The 21,052-nt window shown below is 46.5% G+C and overlaps 1 protein-coding gene across 7 annotated transcripts in view; it reads right to left on the reverse strand.

Annotated features, from left to right (window-relative positions):
* Positions 1 to 577: 577 nt before the first annotated feature.
* MAP3K13 (mitogen-activated protein kinase kinase kinase 13) overlaps positions 578 to 21,052 on the reverse strand; it is a 79,987-nt gene continuing 59,512 nt past the window's right edge. For 6 of the 7 annotated variants that reach the window (XM_055723537.1, XM_055723538.1, XM_055723539.1 and 3 more), the window contains 13 exons: positions 20,798 to 20,981; positions 20,140 to 20,331; positions 19,165 to 19,323; positions 16,070 to 16,228; positions 14,328 to 14,436; positions 13,262 to 13,371; positions 11,944 to 12,060; positions 11,258 to 11,395; positions 9,510 to 10,248; positions 8,029 to 8,099; positions 5,252 to 5,549; positions 4,467 to 4,564; positions 578 to 4,379 (listed from right to left, as the gene is read on the reverse strand). In XM_055723537.1, the coding sequence (XP_055579512.1) occupies positions 4,343 to 4,379; positions 4,467 to 4,564; positions 5,252 to 5,549; positions 8,029 to 8,099; positions 9,510 to 10,248; positions 11,258 to 11,395; positions 11,944 to 12,060; positions 13,262 to 13,371; positions 14,328 to 14,436; positions 16,070 to 16,228; positions 19,165 to 19,323; positions 20,140 to 20,331; positions 20,798 to 20,981 (2,411 nt within the window). In that variant the 3' untranslated portion in view covers positions 578 to 4,342. Of the gene's footprint in view, positions 4,565 to 5,251; positions 5,550 to 8,028; positions 8,100 to 9,509; positions 10,249 to 11,257; positions 11,396 to 11,943; positions 12,061 to 13,261; positions 13,372 to 14,327; positions 14,437 to 16,069; positions 16,229 to 19,164; positions 19,324 to 20,139; positions 20,332 to 20,797; positions 20,982 to 21,052 lie in introns of all 7 variants that reach the window. The other variant, XM_055723540.1, reaches the window with a different exon arrangement.

The raw sequence follows: 21,052 nt of genomic DNA on the forward strand, positions 1-21,052 counted from the left end.
ACATTTGCTCATATATAGGTTTCAAAATAAGCAGGTAGGCTCTGTCCCAGTTGCTGGGGAACAGTAGCCCCCAGGGATGATATAGTGCTCCTCAGTTTTTGGTATTTGCACCTCCTTGCTCTGTTCCCCACGAGCTTGCCCTCCACTTAGATGGTAAAGTAAGCTTTCTGGCATGGATGGGGCAGGTGGGAGACCCCGGAGCACTTGGGAAGCTGACAGTGAATGCTGCATCCGTTTAAGCACCTTCCCCCTCGGCAGGGTTGGAACTGAGTGGGACAGCAAGGAGCCCGGGGGGAGAAGCCATGGTGACAGGTTCAATCCCCCAGCTCACATTGCCAAAATCACTCATTTGACAAGAGCAAAAGCCAGCACTTGGGGACACCTGGGGTGCCTGGTAGGCTACGTGTGTCCGACCAAGCCTCTGCCCCGCTACTTGGAGCTCCCAGTAGTTCCAGTTCAGTTGTGTTCAGAAACAGGTAACAACAAGCTGCTTACTAACATGGTGTCAGTTACTAAAAGGCTTCGTGACATTATCCCAAAGTACATGAGAAACCATTCCCAGATCACCAGACCAGCCTGAGAAGCTTTGAAGTACACTGGCTTTTTATTCCATGCATTGTTTGCTTTGATAGTCATTCTTGTTTCCATCACTGTACACTGTTCAATACAAAAAAAAAAAAAAAAATCATCAAGTTTGTATCAGGAATCCGCAGAGCAGGGAGGAGAGAGATGAACACTACTGGACAGGGCCAAGATGAAATGGTTACTTAACACGACAGTGGGGAAGGCAACATTCAGCTCTGGGAGAAAAATCTAGGCTAGTGTTCAGGAGCTGTCAGCAGCCATGAGAACTGGATCAGGGTAGTCGGGATGCTGAAAAGGGAACGAACCCACGGTTTACTTCTGTCCCGCAAACGGGGTGTTACTGCGAGAAGGAAGCAGGTCAATGCATGCCTCTCAGCCCCACACCCTGCTAGAAGAGAAAGTGCAAGGAACTGCAGCGGGCGCCCGTGAAGCATCACGTCTGTCTGCTATTCAGGGCAGGTTTCACTAAGCAAAACACCCAAGAGCCCCCCGCAGAACCGGCCACAACTGTCCCAGGAAGGCGGGGGGCTGCTGAGCCGCCCCTGCCCGCACACAGCCGAGGGCACGAGGTGTCTGTGGGGCAGGCTGGGGTTACATCTCCGCAGGTACAGCAGGTACAGGGATATGCGTTTAGGCAAGGGGCCTGCCCTAGTGGCAGCCCCAGAGGGACGCTGCGTAGTAGGCAGCGGTTAGGAGGAGTGACACCGGACCGTAACAGCGTGGTGACCTGGGCATGTAAAGAAACTAGAGCTCAGTGTGGCAGCAAGACAACCCAAAGGGTTCCACTCTGCTTTTCCAGGCCACAGAATGGGCCAGCGTGTCCCCGAGCAAGGACGGGGAGGGATCGGCACACACCCGGGACAGCTGGCCCAGAAGGGTCCCAAAATCCCACACATCAAAGCTTCTATGCTTCTCTCCAAGCCCAGAGGAACTTCATCACCTGGTGGATGAGCTCTAAGCAGCTACCAACCCCCCCCTCCGGGATCTTTTTGTTAGGGACTAAACCATGGCAGCCTGAATCTCCTGCCTGGAGGCACCGACAGGCCTGTGCCGGGGCAGCTCTGCTCGGGGCCGGTGGCTGCAGGGCTGCCCTAGCACACCGCAGGGCCCTGGGCCGGCACCGTGCTGCCCACCGGCACCGAGCAGCCCTGCCTGTCGGAGCCCGGGAAGCCTGCCACACCTGAGCAGCAGAGCCTCTCCCAGGGCATAAGGCCTGGCATCCTCTCCTGTGGGGGACATCTGATGGTAGATCTCAACCTCTCTTCATGCAATAGTTCAGTCTGTCTCTTTGTGTGCGTATATTATGCGCACACAGTTCTCCACCACTAAATTCCTGCACCCCAGCCTCCTGAGTAATCATCCACACCCACCTCTTCAACACCAAAATATTCCTCACGCCACGACAGCAAAGCCATCGCTGGCCTGCCACCTCCTCCTGGCTGGCTGAGAGACAGAGAACATTTGGGAGAAGTGAGGGGTGGGAAGAGAGGAAACAACAAACAAGCCAGGCAAGAGCTTCGCTTCCCACGGCATTCTGCCTCCACGAGCCACTCGCTCCCTCTCCAGCAGCCTGCTTGGTCCTGACGGGTGATCCACCGGGCAGTGGAACCGCTGCTGGCCACCCCGATTTTGCACCCGCTGCCCAGAGCAATTGCCCTCCTTTCTGCTTGTCCTTTTGGATGCTCTTGCCAGGGGATCTTGTGATGGTTATTCGCTTTGTGATCAATTCAAAGGCCACTCGCTCCCTGATCACCGTTCCCCACCAGCTCAGGGGCTGCCAGCTCTACTGGCAACATGAGCAAATGGCAGCTTCAACCACAGGGAATATCATGGGGCTGACGGCATCCATCCCTCTCAGCCCGGCCCGGACAGGTTCTCTGCCCCAGTATAACAGCATCCTTGGAAATCACGACAGGCAGCAACTACTGACAGCTGCTGAGACCAGCTCTGCTCCCATCCCCCCCAGCGATCAGGGAGAAGGTAACATCACACGAACAGATTACAATTGTGCTAGCGGTGAAGCCAACCTTCTGATCTACAGAAATGATAATAAATAATAAAATAACATCATAACTTAAGATCTGTGTGTAGTCCAGCTACAAAAATTTAAAAATATGGGATAATTTAACTCATACAATACTGCTCTCTGTATAAGTAAGACATTTTCCTTCATTTTGCCGTGAGGCTATAAATTACCACAGTTAAATTCAAACCAATATTTTAACATAAAATGTAAACAAACAAAGCAACAGAAGTACCTGTCCATGGTCCATTCCTGCCATTCATCTCAGGCTGGTGTGCCAGTCTGCAGAGCGGCACCCAGCAGCGCGGCCGTGTGCCACACGCGTGGTGCAGCCGCGCCAGCCGGCACGCCAGGAAGGGCAGAGTGAAAGCTCTTGCAGGGGGACATCAACTAAGGTAGGGGGGGAACCGTGCTCTATCATTTTGTTCTCTTTAAATATTGACTTAGAAGAGTAGTGTTTGAAGGGAAGGCACTATGAGTTCTATCAGAAAACAAATTTTTCTCATCTGCCAATGCCTCGGCCTGCCACATACCAGTTCTATCCTCACTTTCACCTGCAGCGTTTCAGCCTGAAGGAGAAACAGAGGCCTCATGGTACACCCAAGACACAGCTACCATCAGGATTCCCTGTGCAACCTGTTTTGCACAAAGCCTGACATGAAGGGCAGGCAGCTGTTAATGCTTTCAAGAATGTACAGTGAATAAGGAGACGGAGCAGGGCTAATGCTCTTATCTAGGCCAGTGATTCCCAGTCTTCCCCCTCAACACACAGCTCTCTGCTGGTTATCGACGCTGTTGTAGGTGAGAGACTGCTTCTCCGAGTCCAGTACAGGCATCTCCAGTTTCCTCCCCAGAAGAGTGCTCAGGCTCTGCAGAATGTGCTTTCCACGGTTTGCAAGTTCTTGCTTTTCCAACACTGATTTGATTGGTTTCTTTGACTGACTGAAACAGGCAGGAGGTAAGAGGAGGAAGTAAACTGGGAAATGGCACACTGCATCTGAAAGAGGTTTCCCTGCTCAACTGGAGATCGACACTGCCAGAGTGAAGCAAGGATGATGTTAAGAAGTGCTCTTATACCAATTCTCGAGAGGACGAGGTTAGAATACATTTGCAGGATCTCACAACAAAATGCTGATTAAAAAAGAAACTAAAAATCCTTCAAATATAACCCACTATTACATTCCTGGGGATGTATCGACTCAGAAGACCCTGGATGCTAGCACCTCAGTACCAATTTTCTCCAGGAACATGTCCACCTTCTGATTAAAAATGACCCAGCTGGTTATACTGAATATGCTTTGTTCACAGGTTACCCTATAGTAAGGTCTTTTTATGCTTCCTCATTTGATAAGACTGAGTGGTTTAGTTTTCTTGATCTGTTCTCCAATCTTCAGGGCCACGAGGCCTGGTCCCCTGTGAAAGCAGCAAGAGAATCCCCCTGCATTTGTACACAAAGCTGTCCAGGCAGGACTCCCAGGATGTTTCTCTGTAATGTGCTTGCTTTCTGAACGTGGTTTGTTTTTTTTTTTTGTTTTTTTTTTTTGCAACAAGTCTGTGTGTCTATAAATACAATCCACTCTTTACAGTAAAAAGTGTTAAAATGTCAAAAAAATAAATATCCATGTTACAGTAACTAGATTATTCAATAAAATACATCCCTGCCATTCTTGATTGAAATGCTCAAAGAGAATTAATTTCATTTGGACATTTTCCAGAGATTCGGGTTATTGCAAATCACTCCTGGGGTGGGAAGGAGAAGCATCTTCTCTTCCTGTAAAGTGTGATGAGGGGAATGAAGTGGAATCTCAGGGAAATCAAAATGCCAGTATCAGGAAGCTTTGGGGGAGATATGTATTACCAAGTAGCAGAGCTGCAGGGCTTATTGGTCCTGACCGTGGCATCAGAACACTCCCCTTCAGAAGAGTCACAGTCTGATTCTCCAAACTGTGCTGGGTTCTGCAAAACAAAAGGAAAGGAGGAGACCTGAGCAACATTCTTGTACTGCAGATCAACCACACCATCCCAATCTGTCTCAGCAGACAGGCAAAGGTCACCACCAGCAGAGAAGGAGAGATTGGCAGCGCACAGGAGATAGCAACAGCACACAATCGCCCTACCAAAGGTCACTTGTCTCTCCTCAAACAGGGGACAGCAGAAAAATAGCTGGTCAGAGCGCTACCAAACACAGAGTTACGATAAAATGGGGCAGCAGGCTCCGTCCTACCCCTCCCGAACAATTGAAAGACAATAAAAAGAAGAAAATCATCCGAGCTTCATCAGCAAGACTGCCAACGGATAAGTTTGAGGCAGACAGTTTATATCCATTCTATTTCATTATCTACCTCATGTGCTGTTTTTTACCCCACTTAACGCAACTGCAAATCTGATGGCCTCCCAATATCTCACTCATCTTGACTGGCAAATTACATTCCGTTTTGTTTGTGCTGCTTTTCCCCATCTATTCCTCTGGTCAAGTATGAGAAAGACTGGGTATTTCAGCTGTTACTTTGTTTTAGTACATCTGCCACAGCATTTCCTAGGCAGTCAGCCAACTTTCTGGCCTTTGGATTCCTTTTCATAACATTTTATTACTTATTTTTTTACTCAATAGAAGGAAGAGGGATAAGTGAACGTACAACTCACCTCACAGCTGTGTTCATCTGCACAAAGTTTGCCCAGAGACATCTGAGTCTTGACTCTCCGCACAGCACACTCTTTGTCTGAAAGCCCATCAGACTGGGTGGAGATTTCAATGGGGATCTCTGGAGTCTGGGACAACATGTCCTCCAGCTTCTCAGCCAGCTCATCTTCCAGCTTGGTAGCCAGCTCATCCGGGCTGTTCGAATGATCGCTTGTGTTCCCCTCCTCTCCGTCTGACACAGAGAAGTTCTCTGAGCTGAAGGTTGAGTAGGACTGGCAGCTGCTAATGCAGCGGTGAGGTCTGCAGACAGGAGAGTGGTTCAGCGTTCAGTTTGTATCACAGTGCCTCTGATTGCAAAGAACTTCCCTGGGTGCTGCGTCCAGCCACTCTGCTATACCTGGCCTAACCAGACCCCGCTCCTGGTGCCCACTCTGCCCTGGGTGAGCCCGTTCCCATGAGTCCACTGCCAGCTAGAAAAGCGACAGCTTCTCAGTGGACAGGTTTTCACGCACCTTCTCACAGCACAGAGTAAGAACGAGCTGTGCACCAGCACAAGGCTACAGTCTGAACACAAGGAACTGCTTCTGGCATGCAGCAGGGGTACAAACCAGGCCGCTTGCTTTTGAGACATGTATCACAATCCAAACCCTCGCCACCTTAGTAGTGTAGTGAATGCAGAGTGGCTGCTACAAGTTTACACAGGTTCCCCTGGCAAACCTCATCTTGCTTCCTGAGCACGCAATGCAGAGCAGATTTTTGCATCTGTACTTTTAACTGGCATCTTCAGCACAAGAGGAACAGGGCTTGCTCCCTGTGACAGGCAGCCCAGGCCACTCAGTACTGTTCTCCCTAGCCGGTACCACCCTGGCACAGTGCACACAATACTCCCTGGTTGCTTCTCCACACTGGGCTACAGGCTTGACCCTTCCAAAAATGTCTTTGAGCAAAACAGGTTCTATTCCTGGAAAAGGCTTTACATCAACTCTCCGAGAGCAAGAGCCTCTTCCCACCCTAAGAACACATCTCCAGCTGAGTCATAACTCATCTGCAAGGCTGGCAGCAAGAGCTCTGCAAAATGTTGGGCTGCCTTTCACATCTTGGAGCTATGGAAATCTACTACCTTTTGAATGATTTATTTCAAGATCTGCATCTTTAAATTCATCCGTTCTTATATGGTCTTCTCTGCTACATTCTGGTATTAGCTGATCTGCCCTAGAGGATATTTTCTTTAACAGTTCTTTTTCTAAAAGAAAGGTTGTACTGTAGGGTTCGAGCTAATTCAGCTGGGAAAACCGGCATCACCTGGCAGTGATCCAAACAGCCAGACCAGAATTTAGGTATGTGCGCTCAAAAAATAAGCTCGGAGTTACTTGAACGTGGAAATCGCCTCATGCCAGGATTCAACAGTAATGGTACAAAGTATCAGTTGACAGAACATGCCAGGAGACCCACAACAGGTCATCACAATGAATTCAGGAGAGGAAATTTGTCTTCCAAGTTAGTAAATCACAGTAGAAGCAACAATCGCACAAGACCCGTATGAGTCAGAAAACTCATATGGTCCAGCGTTCTGTCTCCAACCGTAGGCTGGAAGAAATAATCTGGGAAAAGTACGAGAACAGGGTGTGCAGACAGAGCCTGCTTTCTCCTGGCATAGCTTCCCGGTTTGTACCGTTCAGCAAATCAGACTCCTGAGCTGCAGATCAGACCTGGATGACAGACTGCTAACAGCCACTGATGGATCTACACTCCATAAATCTAACACCTATGACTTGTTTATGTTTTGATTTCCACAGTATACCTTGACAATGAGCTCCTTATCTGAAAATGTTTTGGATGGAAAAAGCGCTTCCTTGTGCTCATTTTAAACCCTGTTTGCTTCACTAAGTGTCCCTAACATGAATGTGAGGAATCATTCCTTCTCTGTTTTCTCCACATACATTGCAATTTCATGCACCTCTAGGATCGCCTCTCCTGCTCATTTCTCATGGATTTAATCTCTTCTTCTATGGAAACCATCTCTAAGCATTCTTGTCACACATCTCAGTACCTTTTCAAAATTTACCATGGTCATTGAGCTCGGGCAATGAAGGTGGCATTTAGGATTCAAGCTGCAGGTGTGCCATCAATTTATACAACAGCAGACAAGCTTTTATTTTCTTCTTTGCTCCTCTCCTAACGACCTTTAACCTACTTGCCCACAGGATCACTTCTGCACTTTAAGCAGCTGCTTTCATAAAGGTACGGCACCAACTCCATGTCGTCTTTCCTAAGCACAAGACTGTAAAGCTATTACACAGGCTTAGGTAGGAATGCCCTCTCAAGTCTTATTTCACCGGCAAGACCATCACATTTGATCTGCCATGTTGTCACCTAGCTCTTCAATCCTATTTGAATTCAACTTACAAAGGTGCTGGAGTCTGCCCCACTGCAGCAACAGTTAATAAACAGCATTTGAAAGGGTCCACAAAGGGTCCCAACACCCAGTAAGTCTGATTCTGGTGGTGCAGTAGCTTATTTTTGTAGGCTGAATAACGTGATCAAGCTGTGCTACAAACAGCCTGCAGCGGAAAAGCTATACTAGAGAGAACGTCTCAGAACAGGCTGAAAACAGTGAGTGAACAGGAGGGATCAGCCGAGGGTGGACGGGATGCACTGAACGTGATTCTGTTCTTTTGCTGTCACCTTCCACGGTGGCAATGCTTGTGTGCAGCTGCTAAGACAGTTCTCCTCCTGCATTTTATCCCACCAAAGAGATTAGAGTGAATTCACCTTTTACCTTTGTCTACGAGGAAACTCCACTTCACTGTCTACTTCGCCCTCTTCCTCTTCTGAAGAGTCATCACCGCTCTGGCAGAAAACAAGGGCAAGAATCGTATCACGCTTGTGAAAGAACAAACATGCAATGACATGGCTGCCCCTTGGTCCTCCAGGACAAAGTCACTGTGTCAATGGGCTGCAACAATCTAGACAAGAAAAATAACCTGCACTGACTCAAACATCTTCTTACCAGGAGATTATTTCAGGCAGTCTTAATGCTGCCATTTCTGAATTTGGAGTAACTGACTTTGAAATACACTGGAGTAATTTAGCAGGCACTGAGTACATAAAGTTCCGGATTTTTACAGAAGCAAATCAAGTAATTAGTGTCATACTGAAATCCATATTGAGCTGACCTGGCACTCAGCTTTATGACTTCAACCCTCTTCTACACAAGCCCATCACAGAGCAGGATGGGGATGGCACAGCCTTCGCTGGTGGGTTTCACCAACTAGGAAAACTTGAGTTTAGTTCCATTCTCTATTTCAGTGAGCACAGAGCCTTCTGTTTTCCTTTTCCCATCCAAATCCACCCCCCGTGCTCTTGGTTTTTACACATCCTTCTACGCTATCCAACCTGCCACCCCCTGGTTCAGCCTCTATCTGACCCCATCCCCTTGTAATACGAGGTCCTCCTCCCTCCATTCTGGGCCAAAATCACACTCTTTGTCTGGTACTTATCCTCTTTTCCTCCAATTTTCCACCCAGGCCCAGTTTTCCTGCTCTTTGAACTCTACTCAGACTGGTTCCTACTTCTCTCACCACCTGGACAGAAGCAGGAAGAACGAACAGGAACTGCTTCCATACAACTGTGCTGAAACACCTTTTTGACCCTTGCAAAATCCTCACAAAATACATAAGAATTATGACTTGCAGTCAAGGGCGACAGTTCCTGGCAGGTGCAACAAAAGGCATGTCCCCGAGACCATGGCAAATGTTGAATTTCTGTTCCAGGGCACAGCAGAGCTACAGATTCTCAATGAAACTTTATTCATATTTAACATCACCAAAAACATGCCAAACCAAAACCCCTTCCTTTGTTTAGAGAAAGGCCTGAAAACATTTTGAGACTGTTTCAAGAACAAAAATTCAGTTTCAGCTCAAACAAAAAGTGGCTAAATTGCAAGCAGCAGAACCGGGCCCTATCAGAACCACACCTGACAACCCTCATTATTGGCAGTATGCTCCAATATGCCTACGGTACTTTTCAGTAAAATTGACTTTAAAAGTATGTCCAGATCACAAAGCAAAGTTCAAAGAGGCATGATTTCTTCGAGATAAAGCTGTACGTGTAACTCCACTGCTACGTGCGTGGGAAACATGGTTTTGCCACTATCCCGTATCCAGACACTAGCCTATGCTACACACCTTTTGCTGGAGAGGGGAAAGAGCAGCAAGCTTTGCGGGTTTTTTTATTCAAATCACTATGCTTTGTCCTTACCTTTTGAAGGGGTCTTGCTTTGCAAGGTAGCACTGAGGAAGCCATGTGCTGGGGAGTGCCTAAGGCGGACGCTGACTTAGAGCTGCTGAAACCCTCCTCCTCCATCTTCTCAATGAACTGCGCGTTTTCGTATAGGGAAGCAGATGTTGGTGATTGAGAATGGCTCATCCCTGTTTCAACGGATGACATCTGTACCTGACCACTGTCCTCGTCCCTGCACTGAAGACAGGAATCATACGGATCTGTTTTGCAACACTCCCAATGATCAGCTTTGCTTTCTTTGCTCTCCAGATTCCTTCGGCAATCTGCTTCCATGGCAGCGGAGATGAGGTCGGGGCTGGACCCAGACATCCGCCTTTGCGCGTGGTTACTGAGAGGGCTCCGCAGCGCTGCTGCAGGGCCAAAGTACCTTAAGTTGTTTGCGCAGTTGGCAATATCTTGTCCGTGGGCATGAAGCCGTGAGTGATGGCCATGGGGATGGCTGTGGCCAGGTTGCTGCGGGAGGCCGGGGTGATGAGAATGATTATGAGGTGGAGGTGCATCATCTTGCACTGGCTGGTTTTTCAAGATCCCTGCAAAATCATTGTAGCTGCCTTTGCTGTTCCCTCGGCGGTGACGTGGCTTACTGCGGTAGCGGCTTTTGCCACTCAGTGTTGACATTTTGGGACTTCCTGAGACTGGTGAGCCATTGGATGCTGCTTCCGCGCTGGGTATGCCCTCTGACTTCAGTAGATCTGGCCTGAGGGACAGTCAGCAGAAGTTATGCATTAAACCACAAACTAAGAAATTACATCGGCTCGGAGCCAGGATGAAGAGCCAGCTGTAGCCACAAGCACACTCTGCTTTCTAAAATCTACCGGCTTTTCTCCCCTTCAGCTGTTTAACGTCTGCATTTAGTTTCCTTTGATTGTCTCTACTTAACGTCCTTTCCGTTTAGCCCATCATGCTCTACACTCCTTTCTTGCTGCTTTTTCCAATATCTGTCACATACTGTCCTTTTTCCGCTCTTATTTTGATGTTCTGCTCCCAAAATAGCTCCCTCCTAAGACCTTGGTGTCAGGCATGTCTCTTACTATGTGCATATACAATGCTCAGCGCAATTGGGTCCCAATCTGCTGATGCTTATCAGCCTGCTCATTTCAGAGGCATATGTGGATATTAATTCAGAAGTGATTATTCATTGTTAATCAAGACTCTCTTAACTCCCAGAAATCCCAGAAAAGGGAAAAATAAAATAGACACCTCCTCTGAAAAAAAGTATCTCACTTTCTGAAAGTCACGCAGAAGAGAACTAGCTGAAAGGACAGCACGAATTCCCAAATCTCAAACCCCAATTTAATTCCTCAACAGTGAATCCATCCTCCCTGAGGACTGGCTGATTTCCATAATCCCTCACCCTGCTTATTCCATTCAAGTCAAGGATGACCTAACTGCTCTCTGCTTGGTCAGTCAGGAGTTCGAGAAAACACATTAGACACCTCCTTGTCAAAGCACCATCATCTATGGAAAAACTCATATGGACCAAACAGTTCCAAGAGAGCTGCCCAGGTAGAAGGGATGGCAGGATTCATCTCTTTTATCTTCAGAATTAAACAATCATGGTTCTGAGGGTCAGACCAGGCCCAACACCAAGCACCCCTTTGGCCTGTCCTGCATTTTGTCGGGCTAACAGGGACGCAAGCTGCCTGCTCATCTCAGCGAGGATCTACCGCTGGTTCCTGGCACAGAACGACGTTGTTACTTCTTACCGTTTAGTCTGGCTGCCTGGTTTATGGGAGACCCCTTTCCTCTTCATCAGCTTCTCCACTGTATTGGGGTGGATTATGGGTCTAACTGGGTGGCGTTTGTAAGTCCCAGGGTATTTTTTTTCCACTGCTTGTTCCCTCCTGAAATGTTGGGAAAGAAAAAAAAACCAACAAAAAAACAAACAAACAAAAAGCCAGATCAGTTCTCTCTTTATCCAACTGCAGCTCCTGCTGGACAGAAACACAGCTCCGCTCTGAGCACACTGCGTGCCTGTTTCTCAGCTATGGCTGGGTGCAACACAACATGCTGTTCTGCAAAAGGACATAGCGATTTTCTAAATTGTCTGCAGAGATCAGGCAGTTGGAAGAGGGCCCTGGCACCCAGTCCAGAAACAGCACTGCTTTTCTCTTTACAAAGGTGCCAAAGGATATGCCAACACCAAATGGGAAAGGTGCCTTTCTCCCAGTCAGTAAACACTGGGTAAAGAAATATACACTAAACAATCTGCAGCAATCTACTCTTAAGGGTCCTGTCTCTGCTTGCCAGCACTTTCTTTACCCTGTAAGTTTTTCAGAGGACACTAAATCTACAAGTAACACTATGCTGTTTAGAAATTAAGTGCTGTTTTGTCTCTCCTGTATGCATATTGCCACGTGCACAGCATGCCATTATGCCCAGAGATACATACTTTATGAGCTCCTTCTCACGGACCTCCAGCTGCAGCATAATAGCACTGAGCTCCATGTATAAGTTGTTGGCTCGCTCCAGCTTCCTCTCATAGTGTTCGCGGATATCCAATGCATGCCTGAAAAACAGAAAAGTCATTATTCCACAGTCTGATATCTGCGGATCAAGAGAGAAGAATAAGGAAAAGTACGGGTGCTTTAGGAAAGAGCCTTCCAAAATTCAAATTTGTCAGCTGCATTGCACAGAAGCCCAGACAGAGTTAACAGTGAATGATGGTTAAGAGCCTGATACAGCAATGAATCATGATATGCTTTTGAAAGTGTTGAACAGTCTCAAAAGATGGCAAAGCTTCTCACTAAAGAAGCTGCAAATGCCTCACACGCACCCACAAGCCCGTTAGCCAAGCCCCGATCATCCTGTTTGCAAAGAAAAGGGGATAAGTTAGCTTCTAAAGAAGCAGGGAAAGAAGTCATTTGTATTTCATAAAAAGCAATATGCCCCTACAGCTACAGTAAAGTTGCAGAAGACATCTTGAACCACAGCTGAAAGATGAGACCATCAAAAGCTCCCTAGGGCTAGGGAACACTGATCAACAACTGCGTCAAACTGCCTGAACAAGGTTTCCTTTCGTTTCGCAGCTTTGACACAGAACTGCTATTTGGTATTTTATGTTTCTCTGTCATAAATATATTTGCAAATTTGTTACACAGCAGAAAACACTTTCTTAAATAAACATTCATCTTTCATTTTTAAGTTGGTCTAATATTCAAAATTAATTTCAGTGGGCTGATAAATTGGAGTGTGTTCACTCCTCTGGAAATAACTAATTCAAAGAAAGTTATCAGGGCAGGGAAAGCTCACAGCAAGCTGCAAGATGCATTTTCCACTGAGGTGGATGTACCTGCTGCAGTGCTGTTATCGCAAACATCAAAACTCAGGCAGGAATATTCCCCGGCAAACACACAAGCCTTTGCCTGTCTTGCCTAGAGCAAACTGTTCAGACTGTCCAAGAGCAGGGATGCTTTCCACTGTTTCTCTCTCTCTAGCTTTTCATCAGCCAAGCAACACTCAAGGGCCTAGGGCAGGCCTGTGGGAACTTCAGTTTCTGGACTCACAAGGCATTTAGGCTGCAGCAATTTAAGCCACCAGGAATACCGAGTCCTGTTTTGGAGTCCTCAGTACAAGAGGAGCATGAGAACAGTCAGGGGCTGGAGCACATGCCCTGTGAAGAGAAGCTGAGGGAGCTGGGGTCATTTCGCTGGATAAGAGAAGGCTGGATGGAAAAAGTGAGCAGTGAACATAAAAGACCATCAACAGACCTCAGTTCTTCTCTTCGACGACGAATCAATTCTTCATCTAGCCGGTGGATACAAGTTCCTTCACTTTTAATTTTCTCAAAATGTTTCTTCACTTCTTCTCTCCATTCAGCCTAGGAAAGTAATTTACTTTTAGGTATCTGTAGAATTTGGATCTCCAGTTGCACCAAAGAAAAATTCTTGGGCAACACTGTGTCTGCAGAAAATTACAGGTTTGGGTTAAAAACGTGTTTTTGTTAGCTGAATTATTTTGGGCAGCATCATTGCAGCATGTTTACTATCAGCATTTTCAAATGCTATTTCCAATTCTGTGCTCCAACTAGATTCTTTAAAACATACCTGCATTTTCTAAAAAAAAAAAAAAAATATTAAAAAAACTCCCAACACTCTTTTCGTCCTAACCCAACATTTTCTTCCCTTTTGCCCTTCAAAGTAAACAAGAAAGACTTATGGAGAGCTGTATTCATGACAATGATGACTGTCACCAGGGTGATACTAACTCTTCTTGCCCCTTGAAGCCCTGGTTCTTGCAGCTTTAAATAATTGCACCCACTTCTTCACACACACACACCCCAACACCCTATATAGATCTTCTATACTGGAGCCAAGGTTTCATTCTCGTTCCCTCCTTGGGAGCAGACAGTAGCTTGCTGGGTAGGACTCAGAGGAATCTCTAAGAACATAATTTTAGATCTTCCCTGAAAGTCCCAGAGTCCCTTCCCTGCCCTGTAACAGCTCTTTGTCCCACTGGCTGCTCTGCTTATCTTCACCATAAGTGCAATGGTTCCGCTCTCGGCAGGCTCGTGGTCCCCTGTACAGCAGTACTGAGAGAACAGCTGGGAGAAGAACATCTCAAGTCAGCAGTTTCAGGGAGAAGCAAATGAGACAACACTGAGTTTCTGACTAAAGTCAGCAGATGTCTCAGTTTGTGAAAGTTTGGGTAAAAGATTTTCAAATACCCAGTTTGCTTCTCCCCAGGAATCCAGACTTTTGCGTACTCGATGCACCCTCCGAAATCAGACCCCTGGAGCTAACTGGTGCTCTTGGACTACAGCCATGCTCCAGTTACCTGTGATTTGAAATAGGTTTCCTGAGGAGTAGCCAGCACATCAGCAGATGCGATGTCCAGGTGCATCAGTGTCTGCCGGAAGGAGGGACGATTCCGGGGCTTGCTCTGCCTGAAGTAAAACAGACAAATTTTGTCAACATTGTTGGCTTCTCCTACCCTTCTGAAAGGATTTCTCACTAGAACATAGTCTCTGAACCATGCAGCTGACAGATTAGAGCAAAGGAGGTTTCAGTTTCCTCTTTTCCTGAATACGAGTTCATTGTGCTAGGGTTGTTCTGTATTCAGTTTTTCATTTGTGATGATCTATTCTGAAGAAACCAAAGCAATGAAAATCATTTAAAATAAGAAAATGTGATTACGAAGTGAAAGATAGGATACAAACTGAAACTGTTCCTAACTTGGTAAGAAGAAACAGAGCTCAGTTCGTTATCCTATTCATTTCTGAATTTTATAATGGGAATACTTGATCTAGTAGACATGATAATTTACATTCAACAAAGCAGGGTGTTTATCAACACCAAATGTATCTGTGTTGCCACATAGTATGTGCCTGAGCCTACGCAGTGTTGTAATGCACTGAACATCTCCGTAAGATCCATTCAAGTGCAAGAACGTGTAAGTCTGAGAAGAGAGACGAGCACTCGAGCTTCAGGACTGAACCCACCAGACCTGCCGCATGGATTCAGTGCTCCGGACAAGAGCGAGCTCCTTCAGCCACCTCAGCCCTACAAACCACCCGCTTCCACTAGGTGGGGACAGCAGAGTGTGCGTCCGTCCCTGCTCCCTGCTGGGAGCTGCACACGCAGCTCCCTGTCCCCAGCACACCCCAGCACAGACACTGCGACAGCACGACCTGCTGCAGCTCAGGGTCAGGGGGGTAAACAGCCACCGGGAAAGATCCAGAGATGCTCTGGCCTGTTTTTCCCTTTGTGCCATTGAGAGGATGGCTGGTAAAACTCACGGAGTAGGAAAATGCTGGAAGAACCCTCATAGTCTGTGTCAAGATGCAATTGCAAAGACAAAGCATTAATGCACAACCCAAGACAAAGAACTGCAACTCTCATCTGGCATGTGGAGGAAACAAAGCATTTTCTGTATCTATACCTCTAAAATCATACAGAAAGCTCAAATTTCTCTTTGTCCAGTTCAAAAGTCAGTCACAAGGGGGTTTCAGAGTGAAAAAATAATCTCCTTTTACTCTGGAGCCAGCATGAAGAAATTTTACCACTACTTTCCTTCCAGCTCCTCTTCCCACAGAGCTCCCTTTTCTCACCTGTTTTGCTATGACAAAGGAACAGTCTCTGTGATGGCTAGTGAAGATGACCTTCGTGCTACCTGCTTCTGGGTCACACCTGAGCAACTGTCACCCTGCTGGGGCTCCCATCAAGCTCTGCTCTCCCACTTCTCTCCCGTTCAACTCCTTGTCCCTCACCAGTCTCAACAGTGTCTGCCCACCCCCTCCCTCCTGCCTCCCCCCCCCCCCCCCCAACCCGCCCCAAGCAAACCAGAAAGGTTTCTTCCTTCCTCTAAGCTCCAAACATCCTTCTGGGGCCCAGGCCTGCTGCCACAAGGAAGCAGTTGCCAAAACGCTGGAACGTACTGCTCTCATGACTAGTGTGAGGGTATTTAAGAGCCCTCTGCTCTGGCCTCAACGCTGACTCTGGTTTCATTTCTTTTACTGGGAGGCTGACAAGAGCTGGGAGCCAGCCATAGGTCTTGCGGCGTGAGGTTCAGGCTCTTACCAGGTCTGCTTCATGAGGATTTTGAAGCCATCTGGGCACGTCGAAGGGACAGGAAGGTGCAGGCTGTTACTGCCCACTCCCCAAATGATGGCCGAAGAGTCCACATCCTTGTAGGGGATCTCTCCTGTAAGCAGCTCCCACAAAACTACCCCAAATGACCTGACGAAAAAATAAAACAGGATAAAAGCTTCTGTGTGAATTCAATTAAACAGAGACATCTGGAGCTTGAAAAAAAAAAAAAAAAAAAAAGACGTTTGTTTGGCAACACAGGGCAATAGGTATGTCTGATCTGAAATTGAGAGTAGGTGCAACAGTGTTTACGTAGTAGCTTTTAACCCAGTGTAGCTGTTCCACACACCAGGTAACTCTTCCTCCACTGATCCAGCACTGGGCTGAACCCCAAACCACGCTGGTTTTCACACAGCCTTTCACTTTTCTTTGTGAGATTATAAAAATCCTGAAGCCATATTTTCTGTATAGATTAAATCTCACTCCTGTTAAATGAAAAGAGAAGTTAGCTTTTCTGAGACAGACTTTAGACTGTTCTTATTGGTCTGGACAGACGGAACTGGTGTCTTACAGACACAACACAACAAAGGTTTTGCGGTCTTTTTACATTTAACTTCCCCCCCGGCCCCACCAAAAGCTCCCTCTGCTGTTACGTGTACTGCTAGGTATGAGTTTCATGGGTCTGAGACAGTACTGCAACTACTGCAACACAGAAATTAACAAATGTGTTTAAGTGTCAGTATCAAAAGCACATGCAGTCTCATCTGATATTTCTTTTGTGCTGAAGAAAGGAAGGCTAAAGAAAGAAAAAAATAAGAGAATTCTGCCTGGTGAAGAGGTTCTTATTACAAGAACTGGAAGATATAGGTAAGAAAACTCACTTTGCTTCTCTTCCTTAGCAAAATGATCAGTAACGACCAAACCCTTAATTTATAACAGCAAACAGTTATTTATTTACAATCTTCACCCAATAAAACACCAAAGAAATATCAAACCAATCAATGCAGAGGTAAACAAAATGCTGCTGAGAGCCAGCAGCACCCTGACTGCATATTAACAACCAGGCTGTGATTCCAGGTGAAGCACAACCATCCGATTCCAAACCCAGCTGTATCTCCTTCCTTGCATGCCCCAGCCGTCCATGGGACACTGACCCTGCCAAGCTTGCTGGCAAGTCAAACAAGGTGAGAAGTGAGAAGTGTGTTTCTGGCTTGTACTAAAATCAACTTGCTGTTGTTCAGTATAGAAGAACATCTAAGGGACAAACTGCCTGGGTCTGAACAAGCATCAGTCACGGAACAGAACTTCATGTGAAAAATGTTGCACTTTCAAAGCCCAGTGACTTCAAATCGCAGGGCGGGGGGTAAGGGGGATGTGGAGTAGGGGAACCAACCACAAAACAAGCAGAATTTGAATATTTTTTTCCCTTGAATTTTTTTTTTCCATGGGCTGCAGGAAAGCAGGGATACAGGTGGTTGGACAAACTACTGGGAAACCCCATCTGGTTTCAGCTTTGTTATGATTAAGAACTGACAAAGGATTTTTGAGACTCCTGATAAGATTACAGATTTTTTTTTTTTAGCCTGCTGTTAAAGATGAGAGAGCAGACATAAGCAGCTTAGGAACTGTTCTCATTTGTTGTCAGCATTCACAAACATTGCTTTTGCTCATCTTGGGGGAGAAATGGATGTCAAGGAGGAGTTTGAGCAATCATCAGTGCACTGCACTCAAGAGGAACTTGCACCAAAGGCACCTCTAGGTTTGAACCGAAGAGCAACATCTCTAAGTCACCGAGGACAGGAGTAAAGGAGTGCCCACAGCCCTCAGCGGAGCTTGCAGCTGGATTTTATTGGACACGATGCTCCACGCAATATTCCTGAACCTAAGCCACTCTAAAGGACAGAAAACTGAGGGTGGAAATTGGGCGCCGTTCCTCCTCATGAACCTGTGATTCAAAGGGAAAAGCTCACCAGACAAATGCTGAGTGTTTTCTTTCCAAAACAACCCAAGGGTTTCTCCTAGAAGAACTGGCTCATGCTATGCCCTGCTACATCCACACAAAATGAATGCACAAACCAGAGCTGTACACCACAGGTTACAAGACTTTCCCTTTCCCTACCGGAAATCTTTACTTAAAGTCATGACCCAGCTCCAAGCTACACCACCCGCAGCAGGCTGCTGTCCGACTCCACTTGCACTCCGAACCACCTACCTGCAGCTTAAATGTTGTGTAAGGGAGGTGACAGCATCTGAAGCTGAAAAACCACAAGAAGGAAAATTCATCCTGGCCGTAAAGCAGGGAGAAGGGCCTTTGTCCTGGCTGCTGACATTTAATATGCAGAAATAACAAGGCAGAAACAGATGTGGTTCCCTTGAGGACTCTGAAACCTGTGGAAAGGCATCCCAAAGGAGCTCCAAGGCTGAGTTCTCTCTCAAGCATTTTTAACAGCATGGAGATCTGAACCTTTCCCTGTGTTCCTTTGGACACAGAGTACATTCCACATGGGATGGAAACAGGTGTTCAAAACTCTAACAACATGTCCAGGTTTCCTCCCCCGTGGATCCAGGGGGTCGATTCACTGCACTATAATCCTGTGGCTGTACATATAACAGCAAACCCAGGGTGCAGAAAGCAAAAGGTGGTCAAACCCTTCTAGCTAGCAGAGTAGAGGCCTCCCTACAGCTCAAGTGTGGCCCTGAAGAGGTTAGAAAGCAAATGAAAAATGGCTGCAGCAGTTTCTGAAAGGGCTCTGAGCACCAGCAGTGGAAGAAAGCTCTGGCCTGAATAATGACACAGACAAGAACTGCTGCATTTGCTTACTGCAAGACACAGCCTGCACCGAGTCTCATTAGGTACCTTCACATCTCACCACACAATTTTACACATGTATGTCATTTTACTTTCCATTACAGCCCACGGTTCAGTAACAGAGTTCGGGCACTAGGCAGATGGAGAAAGGCACAGTCCACCACAGAGCAAACTATTCCCATGCCTAGGATGAGAAAAGACTGCAGAGTACGTAACATGCTGGGAAACCAAGTGGGTAAACAGAAGGTGAAGATACTTAAATATTAATACTACTCACCAGATATCCACCTTTTCAGAGACAGGCTCATTGCGTATCACCTCTGGGGCCATCCAAGCCACAGTTCCCGCAAAAGACATTTTGGTACTTTTATCACTGAGTTCTTTAGATGTACCAAAATCTGAAATTTTTACTGCATCTGTGTGTGTAACCAAAACACTGGCAAAAAAAAAAGAAAAAATATCAGCATTTTGCAGTTTTTCTTATGCCATAACAGCCACTGTGAGTAAACCCCTTCTTAATCAACACAAACAGGTGATGAGGCCATGCTGTTCACAACTGCAGTACAAGAAAAAAGATTATGTGTTTTCACTGATGAAAGCTCTCGCTTTCTTTGAAGTGGTTGCGTTTTGTGCCTCAAATGCATTTCTAAACGCTACAAGTCAAAAATCAATCTTGATAAAATTGCAAATTAACAAGTCACCGAAGATTCGCTATACCTGGGGACATTTCAAAATTTTAGTAAAGCTGTACCTTAAACTGCGCTGTAAACCATCTATAAGTCTTATCTTAATGCACTGTCACAGTCACGTCACAGGCTAAAGAAGTGATAAGCATCTAGGGAATAAGAATGAATACAAGCAGCCAGGTAGTTTTAGCCAGAACGCAACAGAGGAATGAGAGATGCATTCCAGAAAACCAGGGAAATAAAAGAACAAATAAGAAGGAAAAATAAAAAAGCAGAAGCCAACAGAATATCCCACTTTCAACAAGGGCCATACACCATCAAATCATTAGAAATATTTCCTGACTGCTATTTATCATGTAAGGTACTGGTAAAATTTCCAGTCTTGTTAAATTGCAGCACAGGAGGGCAGTGCCAACAAGTTTCATTAGTTTCACTCTCATTAGTTTTGAGTCAACATAGAAAAAAAAATAATGGGGCTTTTGACCTAACTTTAAACTACTCCTCAAGAAAAAAAGCGAAATAGAGAGAAGCACAACGGGGGGAAGTTTAGGTAGTTAGAGACTCACTTTGGTGACTTGAGGTCTCGATGGATGATTTTGTGAAGGTGCAGATAATTCATCCCACTTGCAATCCCCGTGGACCAATCCACGAGCAGCCGAGGGGTGACTTTCCGCCCCGCTCGCAGGACTTCGTAGAGCTGCCCATGTGCACAGTACTCCATGATAATGCAGTAGCATGGGGCTTGAGTGCAAACTCCCCTATCAAAGAAAACACACAGCTAGTGAGGATCAGGAGAGTAAAAGTCCTGGGGCAGCTCTCAAAGGTGGCAATCCAGGGGCAGGAGAGTAACCTCCTTACTCTGCCTGGGCAAGGCTCTGCTAACAGCTCTCCTTCCTGAACAGGAAGGGGGAGGGCTCCTGCATCCTTTGGACAGGAGGAACCTCATCTGTGACAGGGGTGGGTTTCCTTCAACTTCCACACCTGCAGATTTGTAGGGTTCACAGAAGACCTTCTGTGAACCCGCAAGCAAAGCACAGCACTGGGTGAGAATTGTGTCCATAGCTTTGTTTTCACAAGAGTGTGCAGCAATTTGAGAGGAAGGATGACCACTCGTTTTGTCCTACAGACAGCTTAGTTCCTGGATTTTAAAAACTTGGCCAGGGCACACGACCAAACGGCTCTTGCCTGGATAAAGGTACATTTCAAACGAGTTTCACAACCTACTTGAACGCAATGATGTTAGGATGTTTGAGTTTCCGCAAGTGCTTGATATCCGTTTCATTCTGATCTCTCACTTTCTTGATGGCCACCTCCTCTGCCCGGAATTTGCCCAAGAAGACAGCTCCCTGCGCACCACTGCCCAGCCACTGCAGCTCCGAGATCTCCTCGAACGGGACCTCCCAGGTATCTAGGCAGGGGGAAGCAAAGGGGATAACGTCAAAAATCAGAACCACAAAAATATTCTGCTGTAAGATCACA

This window comes from Falco cherrug, chromosome 11, assembly GCF_023634085.1.
Source record: "Falco cherrug isolate bFalChe1 chromosome 11, bFalChe1.pri, whole genome shotgun sequence".
NCBI classification, from domain to species: domain Eukaryota; kingdom Metazoa; phylum Chordata; class Aves; order Falconiformes; family Falconidae; genus Falco; species Falco cherrug.